The sequence below is a fragment of the Dipteris shenzhenensis genome, chromosome 6 (genome assembly GCF_047967505.1).
Source record: "Dipteris shenzhenensis isolate YYH24624 ecotype China chromosome 6, Dip_SZ_1.0, whole genome shotgun sequence".
Classification (NCBI taxonomy): domain Eukaryota; kingdom Viridiplantae; phylum Streptophyta; class Polypodiopsida; order Gleicheniales; family Dipteridaceae; genus Dipteris; species Dipteris shenzhenensis.
The window spans coordinates 46,277,860-46,302,493 of NC_141601.1; the positions used below are offsets into that span (position 1 = coordinate 46,277,860).

At 45.8% G+C, this 24,634-nt stretch overlaps 1 protein-coding gene across 1 annotated transcript in view; it reads right to left on the minus strand.

The window, feature by feature from the left end:
• The window catches only part of LOC147901235 (mRNA export factor GLE1-like), a 124,901-nt gene extending 100,666 nt beyond the window's left edge, over window positions 1-24,235 (minus strand). The window contains exons 1-6 of the mRNA XM_087375971.1: window positions 23,867-24,235; window positions 23,599-23,781; window positions 9,544-9,658; window positions 9,186-9,334; window positions 8,100-8,271; window positions 5,757-5,970 (exon numbers count right to left, since the gene is read on the minus strand). Of these exons, the coding sequence (XP_087232097.1) occupies window positions 5,757-5,970; window positions 8,100-8,271; window positions 9,186-9,334; window positions 9,544-9,658; window positions 23,599-23,781; window positions 23,867-24,018 (985 nt within the window). The 5' untranslated portion in view covers window positions 24,019-24,235. The remainder of the gene's footprint in view (window positions 1-5,756; window positions 5,971-8,099; window positions 8,272-9,185; window positions 9,335-9,543; window positions 9,659-23,598; window positions 23,782-23,866) is intronic.
• Window positions 24,236-24,634: the final 399 nt, after the last annotated feature.

A 24,634-nucleotide genomic window follows, 5' to 3' on the forward strand; every position in this document is an offset into this window, starting at 1 on the left:
ATAGGCATCTGCACCCTATGGTTCGACCATGAAAACAAAAGTGACTGAGACTGAACATGAAATGCATCATCTAACCAAACATCTCTGCCACCGAACCTGAACAAGAAGGCATCCCAAGCTGCTCTCGAGAGAGAATGACTACCACCCTCTCTACCTCCTTGCTTATCAGAAGGTGCCTCAACCATGTTGAAGTCACCTCCAATAATCCACGAATCTGCAATGTCAGCCCACGAGAGGAACTCTTTCCAAAACAGAACGCGGTTCGCTCTGTTGTTTGGAGCATAGAGGTTGAGGAAACCAACCTTACGTCCGTCAATCAAAAGTAAAACCCACTGGGCCCTGGAGGGGGTATGGTACCGTGTCCAATGATCAGAGAGAGAATAGAATCTGAAACTGATATGCATGTACCTCCTCTGGTTCCCAAGGCAGGAAGCCAAAAAGTCCAACTTGAAAGCAGCTTACCTGACTTGGAGCAATCTCTGACATCCAGTTTGTGTTCCTGAAGAAAAAGCATGTCTAGGGAACCACCTGAAACACCTGGATGGAGTTGATTCCTGATCAGCTGTCTGCGATAGCAATGAGGGATGCCGCCCAATCCCTGTATATTCCAACTAGCTATCCTCATCGACGAGAGGAAGCGGGTTGAAATACCTTACCCAACCTGGTGGCAGAAAAAGAACCCTCCACCGGAGCTGACCTCCTGCCATACACACGAGGTCCAAGGGGAGGAAAGTCCACAAGTGAGAGAGAGAGAGAAAGATCTCTCAAGAGGGATACCGGTAACTGGCTCTCCGAAAGTGATGGTACAAAATCATCATCTGGGAGGTCACAAAAGTCCTCCAGAGCGGAAAAGGAGTTCCGCTGAGCCAATCCTGGGGAGGAAGTACGAAGGATTCCCACCGAAGTAGGGATAAAATGTAAGATCCCCTTCCCTCTATCCACAAAAGGAGGCACATGTACTGAGTCCTGATCAAGGAGTGCTTCGGATGAGGTGCCTAGGATACTTAGGAAGGTACAACCTAATCCTAGGGTGGAGTCGAGCAAAGCTCCTGAACACTAGTCTCCTCCCAAGGCTTCAAGGGGATAGCCTCTAAAGCGGTGGATGTGTGATCTGAAGTAGAGGGCCTAACCGCGACTGGAACCCACCGTGGGCCAGAGGTGGTACGGGGTGCAAGAGGGACACGAGTAGACCTAGGAGAGGGGGGAGCCCGTGTTTGAGGTGGTGCCTGTGGAGCGATAGGTCCTGCTCTTGCTCTCTATCGTAAGCTAGTACGAGCTAGTTGCTTTCTGGGCCTCTTTTTCTTCTTTGGGCAATCTCTGGCGAAGTGCCCCGAGGATCTGCAAATCCTGCACTGGTCCTGCAAATCCTCCTTGAGTGTATTGAATGCTTTCTTCTGTGATATTCCCCATGTAAAGGCTGCATTTTTCTTATGGAGCTGCGATATCAGCAAAATGACTGATGAATCTCCTATAGTAGGAGCAAAGTCCCAAAAAACTACGGACTTCATGCACGATTTTCAACTCACGCCATTCTTAGATGGCTCGGATCTTTGCAAGATCCATCTGTATCCCATTCTTGGATGTTATATGCCCCCAGATAATGGATCTCTTCCAAAAAGAATTCACTTTTCTTGCTATTGGCAAAAAGCTGATGATTTCGAAGTTCTTGAAATACCAAAGCAAGATGTTCCCTGTGCTCTTCTTTTGTCTTTGAAAAGACTAGGATATCATCAAAGAAAGTACCCGTGAAATGCATGTACTTTCAGAAGATGTGATCCATCATTCTATTAAATGTGGCTGAAGCATTTGTCAACCCAAAAGGCATCACTTAAGTATTCATACAACCCGAATGTAGTGTGAAAAGTTGTCTTATGTACATCTTGTGGTTGTATCCTGACTTGATGATAGCCACTCTTCAAGTCTATCATGCTGAAAACTGTTGCTCCTTTGAGCTGGTCAAGCACATCATCTATGCGTGGTATCGGAAATCTATTTTTGATGGTCATCTTATTCAATGCACGATAATCAATGCACATTCGAAAAGAACCATCTTTCTTCTGTACTAGAATTACTAGTGAGCAAAAAGGAGACGAGCTGAGCTGAATCAACCCTTTGGACAGCAAGTCCTGTACCTGAGCCATAATCTCCTCTCTCTGAGTCGCACTGACTCTATAAGGTGGTCTATTTGGTGGCTCACTACCAGGCATTAACTCTATCTAATGATCTCCTGGTCTCTCTGGGGGTAACTCCCCTGGCAAGGCATCGGAAAAGCAATCTTTAAAGTTTACAAGAAACTGAAATTTATCTTTATCTGCATCATTCATTTCAGCATGCATATCATTCTCTTTTTCTTTTACAAAAACCATGTACATGGAAATCGCAGACTTTATTGCTTTACCACATGTAACATTAGATACAATGGGGATAGTCTCCCCTTTATTCTTGGCAACTAAACGCTCGTTTTTCCCCCTATGGATAAAACTCAGCACCCTCTCAGGGTATTCTATTGTTACTTCCTTTCGATGGAACCACGACGTACCAAGTACAACATCATGCTGCTTGAGAGGAGAGATTAAGAAGTCAGGAGATTGTTATATGAGACAGCTTCAAAGGACAAATGGACGAGTATAAAGGAAGGAGAGTCCAATCCTGAAGCATGTCTTGAAGTTCTAAAGGCGGTCCTGGCTAAACGGTTGAAGCACTCAAGTAATGACTTGCCATACAGGACGATAGTGCATTCCCAAACCATATTTTGCAGCAGCCAAAGGGAAGGATAAAGAGTTCCATCATCCTGAATAACATCACGATTCACCGAGAGGAAATCCCTTTTGAATTAAGAAAGTATGAGCGTCTGGGCCCTTTTAAGGCCAATGGCTGAGAAAAAAAGCATGACCATTGGATGCTCACGGCTCTCAAAGAGAAACCTTTAATCCTGCCTTGAATACTGCCCAACTAAAAATCCCACTAAGTGGGTTGCCAATGGCCAAAAGCAATAGTAGTAAGTTGAAGTATTAAATACCGCATCATTGCATCCCAAGGATGATTGCTATGTAGGAACTGTAGCATCATTTACACTATGCCAATCTTTAGAATGCAAAGGCAACAAGCGAGATTTCTGAAAATTGACGCGAAGGCCAGCAACCAGGCCATACAGTGAGAGAGCTTGCATAAGCGAAGAAAGATCGCTTTCAATATTATGTGGCATAAAAAAGGAATCATTTGCATATGCCTGAGCAACTAAAGGACAACTCCCAGGAATATGCAAGCCATGTAACATGTCTGTTGCTACCAAATGGTCAATGTATTGAAGCATAGGATGCGTGGCTATAGCATATAGAATAGCACTAAAAGGACAACCCTAGCGAACTGAACAACTGAGTGTCCAAGCTTTAGAAGTATCCCCCGACGAGATGCATGCAACTTTGCTGTCACAATAGTGCCAAAAGATGATATGCTGCAATTTCTAACCAAAGCCCAAAGCTCGCATGGTCTGAGCTATAAAATCCCATTGGATGGTGTCAAAAGCCTTTGCAATATCTACTTGCAACAAGAAAACATCATGTTCATTATACTTGGCATACTCAATCCCAATATAGGCATTCGCAATATTGTCAGTTATGTGCCTGCGAGAAATAAAACCATACTGCGCCAAATGAAGGCCCTCATGCAAATATTCTTTGATACGATCAACCACCATTTTGGTGATGATCTTATAAACAACAGGCATCAGCGTGATAGGCCTCCAATCAGCCAAAGATTCACAGATTGGCTTTTTGGGAAGAAGTTTTACAAGCCCTTTCTTCCAAGAATCCGGCATGTATTGATGATGCCAAGCAGTATTTATCATTTGCAGCAAAGGAGATTTAAGGAGATCCCAATATGCCAAGAGGAATTCAACTGTAAGACCATCCCGACCAGGAGATTTCCATCTACCACATGATATTCAAAGTTGACTGTATAGACACCCCTAAGGGAGGCAGAAAAAATTGAAGTTCAGCTCAGAGAGAAGCTCCACCAAGTTGCAACTCTAAAGGAGGTCAGTGTGTATGAACATGTGGCCTTGACTGCTCCTCGCACATGGGCCATAAAGGCCCCCATAGTGGGTGGATCAGCCCATAAGCTGCATGAATATCCTAACCTACAACATGAGTATGCACTCCTTGTATGGAGGGATTACAAGCGGCCTTTCTCCACGACCTACGAGAGCAATGATGTCCAACATTGAAAGGAAGCACTAGCCTTGACCAAGTTTATCTTGCTACTATACTGTATGTTGCTAATTTCATACTCTTTGAAGTTGCCGGCATCAAATCGATAGACAAATCCTTGCAAACTATTATTTGTAATGCGAGAGGTCCACAAGACACTAGGGACAGTCTTCCATGGGAACAAAATCTCTTTTTCATGGTATTTCTTTACTCCATCCTAGTCAATTCATTGACTCTTGTCATTAGCTCAGCATACTCTTTCTTGCTCCTCTTAGGGGTTTCTTGGGTCATGGGCGCCTAATGCAGGAGGTCATTTGTAGAGTGAGAGACAGAGGGCAAAGACATCTTGCCATGGATTTGAATGGAGATCAAGTAACCTCCACAAGGCAAGCATAGGTGCTCTATTACTAGCACACAGGGAATCAGTGTTTCCTTGACCTTTAGTTATAGATTGACTTCATTTAAACAACTACTAAAAATTTGTCCCATGACCCCTCTACCTATCAAAGGAAGTAAACTTATGGATTCACTATATTTCTAAGGCTTATAAATTAAATTAAGGATCTCGAATTTCATTAGAAGACAAAGTGATAAATCTCAGAAGACACAACATCTGTCAATTTTTTCTTGAGGCAAGTCCATCAAAGTGCAACTCCCAGGATCTTCACCACAGCACACCTCAGATCACCTTTGTCAGCTCTAGGAGTTTTGTTTGCCACGATCGAGCTGCTGCTCCTCCCCGTGAAGCCCTCCTGCCCCCTCCGTCAGCCCCTCGCTCACCCTCCTCCTCCTCTCCCTCTCTCCCTCCCCCCCCTCGCTGCCCTCTTCACTCCCTCCCTCTCCCCTCCCCCCACTCGCTACCCTCTCCCCTCCCTCCCTCTCCCCTCCCCCCCCCTCGCTGCCCTCTCCCTCCCCCCCCCTCGCTGCACTCTCCTGTAAGCAACCATACTGGGAGTTTTGTCCGTGTGCAAGATTTTTTCTCTTCAAAAAGTACATGTCATCATTTGGCCAGTTCATAAGGATATTCTGGCCTTATTGAAAAGTAGTACATTATCATTTTCACCATTTATATACGCATTGCAAGGGTCTGAATGCACAAACTAGGAAATAGCAAGCCAGGCAAACCACCTAAAATTCTTCACCAATGCAATCTTAGAGAGCCATAAAATTTACGTATGTCTCTTTTGAAAAGCTTATTCTGTTAGGCAATTATATACATTTCATGATTTTGAATTTCCGTAAGACCTTTCAACTGAACAAAAGAGACAAGACATATATGTCATGCATACACAAAGGTTGAGTAGGAATACAATATCACTGAGAATTCCAAAACGATCAATACTTATAATATAGATATTTCCCTGAAGGACAAAAGACAATGACTAGGGCTTTTGCTTAGCCCTTGACAATCAAAAGTTTTGACCAGAATATGACATTCTCGAATAGATGAGAGTCGATGTAAACATAGAAGGTATGGTGGAAGATATTCCAAGCCAAGAAACATCACACGAGTTGCCAAATTCTGAATGTCAAGCAAAGAGACTACACCTGCTGCTAATCTCTCGCTGGAAGGTGATGCTAAAGAGGCCGCCTTCTCAGTGCTGGCAACTGACTCCTTGATAGTATGTTCCTTTGGTAGCTTGGCTAGCCTTTCTGTTTCTACACGCTGCAATGCTGCTGCTGCTGCTGCCTCAGCCTGCCGCCTTCTTTCAGCCTCAGAAGCCAGTTTCTCTGCAAGCAGTGCATCTGCCTTTCTCTTTGCCTGAGCAAGAAAATATATTTGTATCCGTATAGTCAAGTTATGGGGGTCTTATAAAAAAGGTACAAATTTAAATGCAGGATATGCTTGAGTATTTCATTGTTTAGAGATTTTTGGAGCAGACAATCACACATGTTCATAGAAAGTATTGAAATATCATAGAGTGGTGCCACACAATGCCACTTTGGTTTGCCCCACTAGCAATCTTTTTTAAATACTTCATCAGTAACAACCTCAAAAAGACACTCGTAATGAATAACACGAGCCACCAATCTGACAACATGATACTAAATCCTCTCCATCATTGTCTTGTGAATTTTATTGGAGATAAGGAAGCCCTCCCTCCCTGAAATTTGTTTTACATTTTCTTCACATTATTGTCCATCTCTGACATTGTGTATAGCTTTCTCGGAAATTGGCACCCTCCTTGATGCCCACTCCCATTCTCTTGCATTTTAGTTTAAAATAGCTCACTCTTGTAAAACCGTTGTTCATCAGAGGCTATTTATGATTGTATGCAATTTGGGAATATACCTCACCCCTTGTGGGTAATTAGGATCCTTTTGGGCCAGGGCCAAAAGGCCCTTGGACATTGTATTACAAGTGGATATTGGACGGACCTTGCATATATTGAGTTGTGAAGCCTCCTTAGAGTATGCTCCCCGGATTTTGTTGACAGCTCTAGGGGCTTGTGTGGCTAGGCGGTGGGAGTCTTGAGGACCTCCCACACGCAGCACTTCTTGGGTTTGTGCCCTGAACGTGGCAACCTCTTGCTGCCCTGACATGCAACCCTGAGATTTATAGGTTCTAATTGGGGATGCGAGACCCTTATAGCATCCTCACTGCTGCGAGAGGATAGGCAGAATGATCAAGGTCTAGGTTGATATCAGATGTCTTAACAAGTAGCTTCTTTGTCATCATTGCTCTCCTCTTTTCCATCCTAATTTTTCTTGTTGAGGAGTTAGAATGATCAAGGTCTTGGTTGATATGAGATGTCGTAGCAAGGTATCTTGTTTGTCATTGTTGATCTCCTCTTCTTCATCCTTAATTTTCTTCTTAAGGAGTGCAGAGTGGCTGCAGGGATTTGAAGCGAGGACCTGTCATATATTTGGTACCCATTCTAACCACTAGGGTAATGCTAGTATGTTCATCTTCTAAAATCTTCAAGTGATCATAACTTCTGACATGTATAAATTCAGTTTTGTTACAAAAATGATCATGGGGAGGTATTAGCAAATATATCTCCCATCTGGACCACTGCGTGTATCCTGAATAGCTCAATGGATGTCCTAAATCATTAACAGATCCCAGTACCACATAGTGGGCTTAATTTTGCAGCATATGGTTTCATACTAGTGATCATTGAAGAAAAAAATTTCAAGCTTGCTCATGGAAGACGAAATTGATGGATGAACAACAAAGTAAGAAGAAGGATTACTTTCATGAAGACACTATTAGAGTAAAAACTCCTAAGCATGCATATTCAATATTGACAGGCAAATCAGACAACACTTGTATTCTAGTTTTCACATGAGATTTCAGTCAGCCCTCCCACCCTTGAACAGTGTAATGGCATCAGTTGAGCTCCACTCATGAGCTGCTCATATATAATAGGCTTCAGACGTGGACAAGGTCAAACAAACTACCCATGCTGTCCACACGAAAGCAGCCACAATGTAGTGGACTACGTCATGGGATCTCCTATCTTCACATCACACATTCCTGACCTTATAGTGCACCCCATTATGCCCCCAACTATAGGTATTGACAATTTTTTAAAGAGCCAGGAATTTCTTGACTATCAAAGTGACATGTTGAGTTTCTAACACTTCTCTAAGGCAGAGGGCAATCTCAAACATGAGAAAAGCTTTGAAATGGAGACCTAAATTCTTAATCACTTATTGAAATAGTGAAGCATACACTACAAATACAAATTTTGCTTGACATTCCCTAATTTGGTTAGATTTTAAGAACTCCTTTAAATCTCTTTCTTTTCATTCCGTGATAACTATGCTGCAATTTATGCATGGTAGAAACACGAGAGCACTCAAAAAATCCCGATGGCACATAGCACACACAACAAAAGGTCAACATGAAATATTGACAAAATAAGTACAAAAAATTCAAACGACCTCAGCTTCAGCCTTTAACTTCTCTTGTCGTTCCCTTTCTTCACGAGCAGCAATTTCTCGTCTCCGAGCTTCCTCGGCAGCTGCCTCTCTTTTGATTTTCCGTTCTTCCACTTGAGAGCGTTGTTCATGGTCGCGCTGTAAAGCTGACAAATGTAGATCACGTGCTTCAGCACTGCAACTCCAAAGGTAGCCTAGTTAGAAGCTACACGCATCATATATTTCAAATTGCTCTCTTACAGCAGTGACAAATTGATAGTTCTCACTTTTCAAACATGCCCACTAAACTTATCTATCCTGTTCATTGATTTAAACAAGCATGACTTCATTAAGAAACAGCCCTCACATGAAAGTATCTCATTGTCTATTATAGGGAGCATCGAAGCTAGAGGGAAAATCTTTGACAGAAACAGTCCCTTACTTTCCTCCAACAACAACAAGATACCCGAGACAAGGGAGGGACTATGTAGATAGGAGGGTCTTCATGACTCAATCTTCCCCTCACCTCTAGAGCTCTAACAAAAACTCAGCACAAAGACCTTTACATCGGTGAGGATGTCACAATCGCTAATCCCCCCGGGCCCCAGTGCATGACGAAGTTGACTGTTTTCAATCTTGTAAGGGACTGTCATGTAAAAAGGGAGACAGGTTGATTTCCTCTTATATAATGAATTTGGCCATCAACATATAAAAAACAAGAAGGCAAAGAACACAAGAATCAACTCGTCCTCAATTAGGAGGCCAGTAATAAAACTTAGATATATGATGAGAAAATACTAAATATATGTTAGAAGTCAACCTTACAACAGGTTTTATTAGAGAAATGGAGCTAGCTTTCTAAGAGCCTACCCCACTCAAGCAGACAACTTTTCCCAGGTAGATCCAGACTAGCTTTAGATCCTACAAACTGAGTTAGTAGTTTCTGTTTTAATATTAAATTGATATCATTCTCCCACAATAGAACTAGACAGCTGCATTGTATTTATTCCCAATGTTGATCAACTCTGAATGCATGAAACAGCTGAATTGTCCGTATTAATTGTATACATGTCTCTTAGTTCCCGTAAGCTGGAGTTGTTAAAAACTTACATTGTACGTTGATATTGTTTATCTATTCGCCGTGCTATCTCATGCTTTAACTCCTTTTCTTTGATAACTTGCTCAAAGATGGCTGCTGACCTAGTGCTTTCTTCTTCAATCGCTGTATCCAGTATCAATTGTCTCTGCCTGACTTCTTCCTGCTTGTACAAAGTAGTAAACATGTAATACTCATAAAATATACCTTTGTAAGACTAGAACATTTCCAATCGTACAAATTCATATTTTTGTTGTTCTAAAGTCCAAATTTCTACAATACTCATATAATCTATATTCATAATTAACGAACCTTTATAAAACTAGCACTGCCTGTTTATACAATTCTTCCCCCAGAGAAACCAGCACATACCTGAACTCTCAGCAGTCGCTCACGTTTCAATTCAAATAAAGATCCTTCAACCATCTCAGTTCTAGGTAGAAGCCATGGTCCTGTGTAAGTCATAATAGACAATCCTGCAATAGAACTGCAAAAAAAGCAGGAAGCGAAATTGGCATTCTTGTTCAGCAGTCGAGACTGAATGTAATTCATAATTCTGGAAAAATGCCAAACAAAAGATACCATTTGTGAGCTTCCTTGAGCAAATGCCTTCAATATGGCTCTGTTTGGTGAAGCCTTCACTTAAACATTGACTTTGTAAGCCCCCCCAAAAAAAAGACATGAGAGACTTTTATGTCGGCATACAGGTAAATATCAGTAACTCAGGTTAAGATCAAAGGTCCATAGTAAATTGAGAAAGAAAGAAAGAAAGAAAGAAATTTTATTAGAGCCTTCAGAAGACCGATCGGTCTATGAGACTAAAAGAAAACCTGATACAAATCACAGTAAGGGTGGAGCTATTGAAACGAGCATCATCACCAGTATGATCATACATAATCAAATACATCTGGATGTAACAATGAAAAGAAAAGGACTGGAGCAGAGCGGAATCCTCCGTATGTCATGTCCCCCTGGCTGGTGCATAGCCGGTGATGGGACGCTGGCACCCATCAAGGGGTGCCATGCATCTCGGTCTCCTGGACGATGCTCAACGCAAGACCAGAGCCACCGTGACTCTCATGGGACCTATCCCGGGTCTAAACAATGACGAGAGGTACCCCAGAGTGATTTGTGTGTCCCCTCCATGTCTCGTGTGTCGTGTTGCGATCGTCGGTTCGGGGTCTCTGTCACGTCGGCGGCTAGAGACTGGACAATCAATGTCACTCGATGGGAAGAACTCTGTGATCCTGCTCTGAGAGGTGTCTGATGATGTGGCCAAGCCCCGTCGCCTGAGTAAGTACTCTCTTTATCGGACTCCCTCGTGAATGAAGGCCGCGAGGCATCTCTGATCTGGGTAGGCGAGGAATCTGGAAAGGAGCCTGGAGCCATCTCTGAAGAGGTAGTGGTAGCGACCTCGGATCTCGTAGTACACTGAGCACCTAAAGATAAAATGCTCCTCCGACTCAACCTCCTAACAGTCGCACAATATGCATAAGCAATGCTCCCTAGGAATCCCCTCTGCTCTGCCGCTCTCTATGCGGAGGCCGTGTGATGATACCCGAAACTGTCCAATAGAGATCCGTAGTGGTGAGGCATATGAAGCTCAGTGTACCCCGGTGGTGTGATGAATCCCTCCTCCGAAATGCGAAGACAGTAATCTCTGTAGAAACTCAGCTTCACTAGAAGCTCCCTCGGCTCCAAACAAGTCCTAAAGGTGTGTAGCTGCAGGAAATCCTCTCGAATGACCTGGTTGGTATGTGGCCCAATCGGGATGATGGGTGGGAGTACCGGAGGGGCATCTAAACTGTATTGAAAAGGAGGTATTCTATCGATGTGGAACCCTAGTCTCACAAACCATCTGTGAGTCCGTGCATACCAGCATCGCTCGTCTTCCTCTGCTGCCAACCTCATGGAGGAATCGAGAGCCAACCACGGCAACCTCTGTCTCCCTCATGTGCAGTGTCACGGGGGCGTGAAATTCTAAGTACTTTAATGTACTACAAGACCGTGACAACTTTGGTTTTAAAAGTCCAAGCATGAGCTTAATACAACTTTGGTTTTAAAAGTCCAAGCGTGGGCTTAATAATGTGTAATTAAACGCGGCATGGTGCCTAGCACATAAGCGTAATTAATCCCTAGGCCCAAAGGCATTCCAAGGAATTAAAAGAGTGGTTGTTGGAAAATGATGATGTGGCATTTTTAATAGGCACCTAGAGGTGCATGTACCTTCAGTGGCCCCCCTAGAGTTCCAGGTGGCTCTAGTGCCTTCTACATGCTCCTTTGCCATTCCTGGACCTTCTAAACTTCACATGTGTGGTTTTCTCTCTCACCTTCTCCCTTTGTTGAGATTTTGGACTGGTTTTTCAGCCTCCTTCAACTGAATTCCGTTTTTCTTCATAACTCCTCACCCGTTTGGATTCCTCGACTTCCGTTTGGCCCGATGGCTTCCCCTCTGCCTCCCCTTCGTAGTGATATGCTTTTCCCTCCGTGCGTTTGGTAGAACGGGCAGAGCTGAGCACTTCTTTTGCTGGTCGAATTTGCAAAAATGGCTTTTTCTGGACCTTTTTGCTTCTACCGCCTCCTGGGCCTCTCCTCTTGCAAAGCTACAGCTTTCTGTTGAATTTTGAGTTGTCCCACGCGTTGGTTGACTGGTTTTTCTCAGTTTTGGAGGACTTTCCGGCGATGAAACTTCTCCAAAACCTTCTCAATGCATTCCTCTCTGAAGCACGCTTCTTTTGAGCCAAGAACTCCCACTCCTTCGCGACAGAAGTGCTTCTTTTTGCATTTTTCAATGGAATTCTTGCTGGTCGGCTCTTGTAAATGCTCTTTCTTCATGCCTTTGCACTCCTCTTTGGCTGAGAATGCAATTGGGCATTGGCTACTATGTCCTCTTGGCGATTGAGGACTTGGTTCGAGTCTTCAGGGCTTGGTGAGTTGTGATTTTGCTACTGCAATTTCTTTTTGCCATAAGCTATTGGTTGGCCTCGTGTGCCGCCTCTTTCTTGGCTCACAGGTGCCCAGGCAGTGCTACATGAGTCATTCTTTGGTTGGGTACTTTGCTGATTTTATTTTGGAGCTTTGAAAAGCTTTGTGAATGCCATCTGAAAACCACTCAAAGAGAGTGCAGCTGGGGTGCAGTGTGATTGCATCTGGATAGCCAATGGAATTGCACTCGGAAAAGAGAATGCCTTTAAGTTGAGCCTATGGGTTAAGTGCACTTATGTGATGGTGTTCTATGCTTGAAAGCCTTGCGAAGGCATAGTGAATTGGGGCTGCGTGCTCAGTTGCAGGGAAGGTCTCCTAGATGCAACTTGTAATCATTTCACTGTGAAATATAAAGAAATACCAAAAGGGGCGCCACGGTGTTTGGGGCCAATCGGGTGCACTTGTCGATGTCTGTTGAGCAGGGGCATTCTAGCCTCCATCCCTTTTTCAGTGGTTTTGTTTGTGAACAAATGGGTAAATGCCAAATGGTGATCATGCAATGGTTAATGGTTGTGATATATGCCTTGTGAGCTGTAAATAAGTGCTGAAGTGATTAAAGGTTTAGTTCCACTGCCCTCTGAGTGATTAGAGGCCGGTTTCATGCAGTAGTCTGGCCTGCATCGCTGGTCTCATCGCGAAGATCGGGCCGGAGAAGATGACCCCCAAGTAAGTGTATGAGGATACAATCTCAACTGGTGACCCACCCAAAGTAAAAGTAAATTGCTTCCGTTGCATGTTTGCTCGAGAGGTGTTAAAGATCATGACCTTGGTCTTGCCAGGTTAACCTCCAAATCATGGGATAAACAAAAAGCCTGCGGTGCATCCAGGTGTCGCTGAAGCCCCTCGGGTGTGGACGACAAGAGTGCCACGTCATCTGCATAAAGAAGAATCTTGATGATGATCCCGGTAAGTGAGCAACCGGTCCCTCCGAACATCTCCATGAAAGTCTCAAGCTCATCGATGTAGAGACCAAACAAGGTCGGTGATAAGGGACAACCCTGTTTGACCCCTATGGTACTCAGGATCTCATCTCTCCGACCTGCACCTGAGACTCAAAGGCTTTGCGGAAATCCAGAAAGCAACAGTATACCCTCTCCTTCCATGATCTGGCCTCCTCAATGACACTCCTGATGCGAGTATGTGATCCATAGTCCCATGGTCTAGACCGGCCTAACCCTCTGCTCTGAGCCCTCTCATCTCTACGAACAGGCTGACCGATGCATCCAATACAGCTGCATAGATCTTGGACATCACATGTCCAATCATGATAGTCCTGTAGTTACTCGGGTCCATGGGATCCCCTACCTTGTGGATGGGGGTGATGGTGTTGAGTGTCCAAGTGAGGGGGAAGCCAAGGCAAACATCGTCATTGAATAGCTTTGCTAGGATCGGGGCTCACGTGTCGATCCCATATAAAGAAAGTACATAGAATCACCTAATTGCTCATAAACTACTAAATGGCTCATTTTTCCTAATAAAGAAAATAGCCTCCAGTAAGATGCACCTTGGTGCTATTAAGAAAGAGAACTATTCTCAAAAGAAGCATAATGTGCCTTGAACATTTGATACTGAGAAAATTGAGCCTTTTGAAACGTAAATGATTAATAGAACGAAAATAAGACAAATGCACTGTGAGGAAGCCATATATAATAATCATAGCAAATGTTACACATCAAGCCTGAAAATATTCAAATCAAATCAGCACTCAGATTAAACGAATTACAAACAGCAAACACTTAACTTTCAGACATTTAGAAAAGCATCCACAGCACCCAAAATAATTCCAGGCTCTAAAATTAGGAGCTGGATTGCCCCTATCCGCAGAAGACACCAGATGACCCTCAACTTAGTGCCCCTTTTGGTATTTCTTTATCTTTTATTCAGAATATTCAGCAACTAAGCAATCCCCAATTTATGGGGCAATCAAACAGCTCACAGGCCAGCCAAAAGGCCAGCCATCTCAGCCAAACAAGTGGCCAGAAAGTCCAGCTGGTCTGGCCGACCAGTTGGCCGACCAGCTGGCCAACCAGCTGGCAGGCCCACCGACCAGCTGGCCGACCAGCTAGGTCTGGCCTATAAAAGGCATCTGCCCCCACACTCCTTTTGACAGGACAGGACCTGCAGCTGCTCCTCATCTCCTCCATCTTTTGCTGCAGGCCCGCCTGCTCCATCTGCCTCTCCTCTGCTGCCTCCTCTTCTGCCTCTCCTTCCTGCCTCCTGTCTGCTCCATCCTCTCTTCCAGATCTGTCCCAACTTCTGCTCCTCTGCTCAGATCTGCTCCTCTACTTCACCTCTGTTCCTTCTGCTCCAGATCTGTCCCATCCTACTCCAGATCTGTCCCCTTCTGCTCCTCTTCTCCAGATCTGTCCCATCCTACTCCAAGATCTGTCCCCTTCTGCTCCTCTGCTCCAGATCAGCTCCTTCTGCTCCAGATCTGTCCCATCCTACTCCAGATCTGTCCCCTTCTGCTCCTCTGCTCCAGATCTGTCCCATCCTACTCCAGATCTGTCCCCTTCTGCTCCTCTGCTCCAGATCAGCTCCTTCTGCTCCAGATCTGTCCCCTTCTACTCCTCTGCTCCAGATCAGCTCCTTCTGCTCCAGATCAGCTCCTTTTCTTCATCATGTTGCTATTCCAGATAGCCTGAAGGTTCCTTCCTCAGAGCATGCTGGTTTTCAGCCATTTCCTAGGGCAGCTCCAGCCCTTCATCATCCTCGTCATCATTGAGCTACACGGAGGACTGCCTTACGCTCCCTCTACTGCTATCTTTTCTACTGTCTCTCTACATGGAATCATCTTTCTGATTCACCTCAGCCACGGTCCTTCAGACACGACGGCTTGAGGTTCTTGTATTCAGTTTTTCATATTACCGACAGGCACTATGTTTTCTGAGTTCCGTTCTTCAGTTGTATCTGAGTATTGTCTATTTTCTGATCGCTCCACTGCAAACCCTATCGTTTCTCTATACAGAAGGCATCAAAATACAGTAAATGCACTCTCGTGCATCCAACCAAAAGCAGGCAACTGAATAATCCATTCACAGGCACTTCCGTCTTGCTCAGGAAACAGTTCCAATCTCAAAAGGCATCCCAGTCTAGTGCAACATCCCATAGCAACCTTTCTTCCGTATCTAGCTGATAAATTCTAACCTGGGAGCTCCAAAGGAGTCCTGGTAGGAAAGAAAATCAGCCAAGTCTGTCCTGGCAGCTCCAAAAGAATCCTGGCAAGGCAAAGGCTAGCAAATCAGCCAACCCTGGCTATTCCTAGCTCACAGAAAGATCAGCTGCAACAAGGCAAGAGACTCTGAAGGCTCTGAAACAACCAAGGGCAGACAGCTAATGAAAGGGCTCTAGAAACCCTGGAGCAACAACAAGCAAGTGGGCAAATTGACTTGGAGCAGTCCCAAGCAATCTGGCAGTCGAAATCAGCAGCAGCAACAGCCCTGGAGAGGTGAAAAACAGGAAAAACAATTTCCTTCTTGCACCCTTCCAGCCCCTGGCAATCCAATCCTGGTAGGCGAAATGAATCTGGTAGCAATCAGGCACCCTGGACGCCTGTAACAAGGATTTCGTCCAGCTCTGGAAGCTTGGAGCAGCTCGAACCCGTGCAAACCCTGTAAACGATCAGTTTGGCATGGTCACCAGGGAACGAGAATGTTCCGAAAATTCGGTTGTTGGAACAGAAACGTTTTGAAAAGGGGGAACGAGGGAGCGGGAATCGAAAGGCCACGTCATACACGACACATCATCATATGACCATAAACTATGCTAGAAAATGAAAGAAACTAACATTTTACAGCTTTAAACTTTCTATATAAGCTCTAAAATACCCATTTGAACTTTCAAAGAGCAAAAACAAAAAAAGGGGACGTTGTGGGACCTTCCTGTTCCACCTTGCTTCCTAGAACAGCATTCCAAACATTCTGGATGTCGAAACGTCGTTCCCTGGAGCAAAGTCGGATCTGGCAGCCCTTGAAAGGCCCTTGGCAACTGCAAATCATTACATCCTTCCTCCTGGTAGCAAAACGAGTTGCCTGGAAGCTCCAAACTGCCTGGAGAAAGGCAATTTTAGTCGCCTAGCCTAGAAGGCTCTTGGGAAGATTGTAATTCAGTTTTGGTGGTCTAGGAAGGCGTCGACAGCAGGCATGCAGCAAAAACGAGATTCTCTGGTGAAGTTGGCTGCCCTAGAGAAGCCGGATGTCCAACTGCTTAGCCCCCACTCCACTTGATCCTAGAATAGCTGACTTTACTTGCCCTACAAGTCAATTGTGCCACACATGGTCTCCAAGCCCAATTCAGCCAGAGGGATTTTTACCCCTCTTTAACCTTGAGGTCCTTGCCTTGGCCCATGGAATTAATTGCACCGAAGTGTCCTTTTGACAGTCTTAATCAGTTTGAGGCTAAGGCAATCACCATAAATTCCTAAAGCTTAGAAATTCACGTCCCATGACAGATCCCCCTCTTGAAACACAGCAAACATCCTCGTTTGCTGGTTCAAAAACAACAAGTACAAAAACCAGAAAAATCAAAATACATGAGTGGCAGACTCTACCAATATTACAAGTACATGTGCAGATTTGTACTTGAATCAAAAAAACCAGCAAAGATATACAACATACGGCTCGGTAGAGCTCGAGATAACCAGCCATACGTTATATTCTAGTTGAGGTAACATGACCTTGGAAGGGTCCGTCGATATTCTCCTTTATAGGACCGTCTTGGGTAATATATTTATAGTGCTTCATGTATATTGGTCAAAGGAGTCAATGTCAAGGTCCTTGATGAGGGTGGTTTGGCACTGACTAGGGGTGAGCCAAATGCACCTACTTAAGAAAAATGCCTAGGGGCAATTGGTTTAGAAGGGATCCCAAGAGAGGGTTTAAATGGTGCATTTAGAGAAAGTTCAAAATTGTGAAATGTGGTAGAAACCATCTAGGGATCTGAGGGCTCTAGAAAAGCATGCATGTGGAAAAATGGATGTACTCAACCAGTGGCAAATAATGCTCCTATTTTGCTTTGTGGTCCGAGACATAACATTTCAAGAGATCGAGGACAGTGGAATTTGCCTCTTCGAACGGCCCATCAGACTGTGGATGAAACAAAGATGAGAAATTCAGCGTGGTACCCATATTCTCAAACAATCCTCTCCAGAATAGACTGGTCATCCATGGGTCACTGTCACTGACAAGAGATTGTGGCATTCTGTGGTATTTTAAAACATGAGACATGAATAACCTTGCTATTTGGTCTGCTGTAATTTTCTTCCTCACTGGAATAAAGTGAGCCTATTTCCTGAACCAGCACATAATGGTCCATGGCAATGCTTTGCCACGGTCTATCTAGAATAGGGAATGGCTGTAACAGCCCAGGTGCTTTCTACCTATCATACTTAGCTTTCTGACAGATGATGCATGTCCTAACATACGATTCAACATCTCATCGCAAAGTTGGCCAGTAAAAGAAGTGCACAATGGCCTTCACAGCTGCATCTATTCCTTTGTGTCCTACATAAAGTGGAACATGACTTTCAGCCATAACTTTGGCCGGCAACTGCTTTGTAACACACACATGGCCATGCATCAATAGACCATCTCGGAGGAGATAATGATCATTCCTTTGACCTTCAAATATCTAATCATATATCCTTGCAAAGCCATCATCTGTGGCATATTGCTCTTTCATGGCATCCAAATCATCATGTTGGGCAATAGAAACTGCAGAAACCTGTGGTTTCTTTGATACAGCATCAAGCACTGGCCTCCTAGATAGTGCATCAGCACTACAATTTTTATTGCCAAGCACATGCACAAAATGAAACATAGAAAGAAAATTGGCCCAGCGCATGTGCTTCTCTAATGATTTTCTGTGTGTCAGAAAATACCATAGCAATGAATGATCTATCTGAATATAGAAATCAGCGCCCAACAAACAGTGTTTCCAGTATGACAAGAACATTTCAGCAGCCTGCAACACCCTGCTCTCATAAGCAACTACCATTCCATCCTGCATAAGAACTCCTCCAATACTATTTTCCCATGCATCACATGGGACAGCAAAGGGTTTTCACAAATCTGGCAAGATTAACACAAGATCAAAGCAAGGTTTTTCTTTCAGCTCTTCAAAAGCTGCAATTTCCTTTGTAGTCCATCAAAAGGATACCCCTTTCTTTTGCAAAGCATGCAGAGGTGAAGCAATCTCAGCAAAGTAACGGATAAACCTCCTGTAGTACGAGCATAAGCCAAGAAAGCTTCGTACTTCATGAATGTTCCTGAGTGGTGGCCAATTTCTAATTGCTTCATACTGTTCCACCATCGGCGAACCTGCTCACGAAGCTGTCCCCTCGACCCCCTTGCCTGCCCCCTTGTCCTCCACCTCCCCCGCCATCGCCCTTCTCCTCGGCCATCCTTCCTGCACCACTCCTTTCCGCCCACCTCCTCTTCGCGCCATTTCCTTCCCCCTCCCTCCCTTCTTTCGCCTCCTCTTCACTTCTTCCCCCGCCCCTTCCGGTTTTCTCAGCCCCCCTTGTGGCCTTCCGCCTGAGCTCTCAGCCCTCCTGTCCGACGCGCACTAGCATAGGCCGACCTGCTTTGTCGAGCCCTTGGAGCCTCCTAGCACCCCAATGGGTGCCTTGGTAGTGTGCTGTAGGCCGCCCTACAGCCCGTGGACCTTGTGCGCCCTCGAGCCTTGAAGAAGCACCATTGGTGCGGGTCTCCATCTCAAGCTGCTCAGAGGCAGCCCATAGCTAATCTAGGAAGGAATTGGTGGTAGGGGACTCCGCAGCCCCTCCCGTCTCCACCATTTTGGACTAGCACTAGCTGGAGGAGATCCACACATTCCTGTGTCAGCAGCCAACCAAAGCCTTTTTAGATTGACGAGCACCTTGGAGAAAGTAAGCTTGGTGGTGAAACTTGTCTAGCCAGAAGGGCTCAAATGGCAGCACCTTCGAATCCCACATCCGTCAAGTTTATCCTTTCTCCAACAAACAAGCAACAGGTGCAGCATGCAATCCAATCACTTCAAGACAAAGCAGAAGTGGGCAGAATAGTTGGTCTCACACCCACGAGGAGACAGGTGAGAGATTGGATGCATGCGAGTCTAACACTAGAAGGGGACCACATCCAAGAGGTCACCATCTACAGAAGAGATGTTTTTCTCATCCAGTTGAGCTCTCCTCCTACAGCCTTGACACTTGTAGAGCAAAGCCCCATCCTCCTTGGCCCGCATCTGGTGTACCTCTTCCCTTGGTACCATGGCTTCATAGTCGAGGATATGGACACGACACACCATGTTCCCCGATTCCCGGTGACGCTCCCCTTCTCGGAGCTTCCACAGGAGTACAGAGCCATCCTTCCCTCCCTTGGCAGAGCGTTTGGCATGGTGTTGGAGTCGTCCCACCCTCCTATCACACTTGCCCCAAATTCCCAACCAGTAGGCAAGGGCACGACCGCTTCCCCCTCCACTTCCTCTCGTCTCAGTGGCCTGTCCCCCTCCCTTCTCAATCCCATTCCGAGGGGATTCAGTGGGAAAGGGCTCGTCCTCCCGATCAACAACTCCCATTCTTCAACCTGGGCGCCCTCTCCCAAGAGATTTTTGAAGATTAGGGCCTTGAAACTACTTGAAGATTAGGGCTTAGATAGATGACCACAAATGCAACAAAAACACACTCAGAAATAACAGCAAGAATAGATGGAGAGAGAGAGTATATTCATCCACCAAATGGTGGGCAGAAAAATGGCTCCAAGGGAGCAGTACAAATCACAGAAGGATGCTGGAGAAAACTGATGAACTCTCTCTCACAAACTCCCCCAGATTTGGGTGCTGAACACTGCCCTAGAGAAGGCTTTCTGTAATGCACTGGATTCTGGGCTCAATGGAGAAGTGGGCCTTTTATCGGCTTTGCCCAGGCCCCTTCAAATGACCGACTAGCAGGGTCGATACCCTGTCTGGTGGCCGACTTCATGGGCCCCATAAACCGACCAGGGTTGGCCCTGGTTGGTCCGACTTGGCTAGCCACAGGCCCCTATATAAGGGCGCCCTGGGCAGCCAGTCCGCATTGCTGTTAGAGCCTCCATGTGAGGCCTAAAGCCCCCCTCATACCTGCTGTTGCAGGCTGCGACCCAGCCCGTGTGCTGGTCGCCTATATTCTCCCTCCAATACCAGCCTGAGTCTCTCTCCCCAGCCCTCCTACCTCTCACTGCCCCTTGTCCCCTCAAATCAGGGGCTCACAAGTATGCACAGTGAGATTCTAACACCCCCCCTCAATGTCACAACTGTGGGCCAATCCCCATACGTCTGATGAGGTGCTCCATCTATTCTCGAGGAAGTGCCTTCGTGAAGAGGTTGGACAAGTTGTCGGCAGTTGGGCAATACATCAACTCGATCACGTCGTCAATGATGAGCTCTCGAACAAAGTGGTAATGAACTTCGATGTGCTTGGTCCGCGCATGGTACACTGGATTCCTGGCAATGGCTATCCAACTCTGATTGTCGCACATCAGCATTGTTGCGTTCTCCTAACACACGTCCATGTCCTCTAGAATCCACCTCGACCACAGTGTCTCACAAGCTGCTGTCCATGCGGCTCTGTACTCTGCCTCTGTAGATGAAAGGGCCACTGTGGATTGCTTCTTACTCAGCCAAGAGATGGCACCAGATGCAAGTAAGAAGCAATACCCTGTTGTAGATCTTCTGGTGTCAGCATCACCCGCCCAATCACTGTCACAAAACCCGCCTAGTTCGATGCCTTTGGTGTAGGTGATCCCGTAGGTGCAAGTACCCTTTAGATATCTCAGCACGCGTAAACCTACATCCCAATGACTCTTCCTGGGCAATGTAGAGAACTGGCATTATAGTCCAACTGCATAACAAATATCAGGTCGAGTATTGGTAAGGTAAAGCAAGCTTCCTACCAATCGTCGGTACAAAGGAGTATCGACCAGCTGAGATGTGTCCTGAACAATTAGCTTGAGTCCAACCTCCATGGGAGTTACTGCTGTCCTGCAATCCTCCATCTGGAATCTCTTTAGAAGTTCTCTGCAGTATTTCTCCTGTGAAATGAAGATCCTGTCTGTGGCCTGCTTCACTTCTATCCCAAGAAAGTAGTGTAATAACCCAAGGTCAGTCATCCCAAACTTTGTCATGAGTAGCTCCTTAACCTGGAAAATCTTCTTGACATGGTCACCTGTCAAGATAAGATCATCAACATAGAGGATGAGTACCAATTGCAACCTCTTCTCAATGAACAAATAGAGGTTTGCCTCAGAAGGGCTCCGACTTAGCCCTATCCTCTGAAAGAATACATCTATCCTTTGGTACCAAGCTCTGGGGGCCTGTTTCAGCCCGTATAACGCCTTCTTCAACCTGCAAACTTTTAATGGGGACCTTGGATCTTGAAAACCCTGTGGCTGCTCTACATACACCTCCTCCTCTAGGTTCCATTAAGGAATGCAGACTTCACGTCCATTCTTTGGATACAATGATTCTGATTGGGCCAGAGACGGGGACACTCCGCGTTCCATGACTAGCTATTATTTTCTACTTGGGTCAGGGTCATTTCCTGGCTCCGTAAGAAGCAACCAACAACGGTCCCTCTTTCATCTTCGGAGGCAGAGTACAAAGCGGCCAGCATGGCATTGTGTGAGTCCTTATGGCTCAGGCAGATTCTTGAAGACATGGAGGTTCTACAAGAAGCAGCATTGGAGATCTTCCACGTTGCATTGCGACTGCAGAGAACCCAGTATTCATGCACGGATGAAACACATCGAGGTTCACTACCGCTTCATCAGAGAGCTGATAATGGGCAAACTGATCAAGCTAACTTATTGCCCAACAAAAGTGAATATTGCAAACCTCTCCACCAAGGCTTTGTCTTGTGAGCAAATAAGAGCATCTCATTGGACACAAGGGGGTTCGCCCATTTGAGCCAATGAGAGTGAGTGTTAGAGACCAGTTACCCCACCTGTGGGCTCCCATATGAGGACAAACAGGGCTGTAGGTTAGGCAGGTCGGGCAGGATGTTGAGCAATTTGCTGGCAGTCCTCAAACACAGGTGACTGCCAGCAAATTAGGGTTGCAGATGCAGATCCAGAGCAGATTTGCTGTAGATGCAAGGGCCTGCAAGGCATACAGGATTGACCTGTTCAGTCAGCAAAACTGAATTAGGGTCGGCCAGCTGGCGAGCCAATGCGTTGGCCAAGTCGGTTGACTCCTTTATAAACCTTTTATGCCCTTTAAAAAGGGAGCCTCTTGCCTCAGTCTGTGCATCCCACTGAAGCCATCTTCACAGAGGCACGCAGGAGCATACACAGGCAGCAGCAGACTCTCTCAATCTTCTATCAGCCACACCTGGCTGTGTTTACCCAGCACCGTTGGAGGTCTTGTGCTCATCCGTGAGCTACTGTTTTCCCACATCAGTACGTGAATAGACTGTTTTCCCACATCCATGAGCTACTGCTTTGAGAGTTGTTTTATCTCCTGCATATCTGAGGGTTCATTTACAGCGTAGTGCTCGGTGTGTTTTGGAGAGAGTTCCCATTCACTTTCCATTGCATACAGGTGCTACAGTGAGCACTTGACCTCTGACAGACGGGATATATATTTTTCGCCTTGGGGTCAACATGTGTGCGACCTAGTGAAGACTTGCTGCAGTCCCTCGAGGTGAAGATCATCTTGCTTACGTGGCCATTGCTATCCACTTCACCCCCATGTGTTTAGCTGTCTACATCCTTTGGAGGAGGGTCATGTTGCTCCAAGGCAGGTTGAGTCTATCCAATCAGTTCCTGTGGGAAGGTCATTTTCAGCACATGGTGTAGTTACCTACGGCCAGGAGAGCTATCCTTCACAATTTTCGCAAAGAACCGACCTTCAGTGCATACTGAAAACTTGGGGGGGAAGTACAAATAAAAATGTCAACCAATATTTACCTCCTGGACAGCATCCCCAAACCTTCTCTAAAGGATACTCTACACCATCTCCTTGCACTAGTGTGATGTAACAAGCATGTGAACTGATAAGTGCTGTGCCAATGTTGTGCCCTTAATAGACTCATGTGGCTGGCCCATGGGCTGGCCCAAAACTGACTGCAAAATGCATATATGGCCCATTACCTCCTCCCATGAATGGTAGGGCTCACAAATGGGTCATGATCTACTCCAAGCGAGGCATGTCCATTGTCCAGCTTGGGGTAGGGAGCTTCTAGAGTAGAGTATGTAGACAATTTTGGCTGGGCACATGGTTCTAACCCACGAAGGATTCTAATGCTTTGGGGTACATGTTTCCAAGTGAAGGGTATCAAACAGCATCATTATCATACGAGACGACTGGAAAAAGAGGATTGTCTGCAGAATGTTCAGGCAGCCGATTACCTAAAGTGCACTGAAGCTTTCTGTCTAAAGCTAATCAAAGCAAAAGAACTGATATCGGGGTCACATCATCAATGCGTTGTACCCGCGCTTGCTCTTTGACAATTCGTCTTCATCAGAGTTCCACGTGTGTTCCTCGCTTTGCTGAAGCTCCGCCTCCGGTTGGACGTCCTCATCGCTCTCAGAGTCGTCGTCAAATGCGCTAATCCGGAAAGGCCTCCTTGCTCTTCCAAAATCTGCGGTGACTGAGAGCTGCCGCCACGAGAAACTGCAAGTCGAATAAGATTTTAATAGCTTGCGAGCTTACGATTTGATTGCCCAGTGACTTACTCGAGAAACAGCAAAATACGTACCGAGAGGCATGAGGAGAAGGCGAATGCTGAGGGGGCAATGTGGGTAAGTTGTTGAGAGTGGCAGCGAGGGAATCGAGCTCATCTTTGAGATCGGAGAGCGACCAATCGGGCTGAGGATCATAACGTTGAGGGGAGGCAAGAGGAAGGTACATTGTAGAGATTGCGAGAGGGAGGGGAGAAGAAGCTAGGGTTTTAGAGCTTTTGAAGTTTGAACTTGAACAACGGAACGTTTGATTGCTTACTTTTCAAGCGGAATCGTCCCAAGGAGCACATTTCCAAGTTGCTTGGTTTTGTGTCTCGCACATTAGATCATCTCCGCCCTCATATCAAAGCCCATTCAAACTCCGAATCTGCCGTCGCAAAATCCGGCGCCCCTCCAGAAATCCAGTACCACTTGTCGCATTCGCCACCTCTACATCTTCCTTCACCGTCGAGAAAGGCCACATGTCCGCCCTTCCCGGTGGAATCCTAGGCTCCCGACCGCTGGCTGATCGCCAAAATCTGCCCAACTTCCTCCTTCCCTACTCCTTCCAAGGAGCACAATTCCTCCCAAGAGCCTTTAGTTCGGTATGCGTGTGCCAGTCCTCAGTTCAAGTCCCAGGCGCAACTCCATATAGGGGCACTCTTGGCGCTTATCACCTTTTTAAAAAAACTAGAATGCTTAGCCAGCTGCTAAGTATATTGTAAGTAGCTAATAATAGGCCAATTGATCTAACGACTTAGAATATGCCACATGGCTTCATAGGATTTTAGAGTTCCTTAAAACGC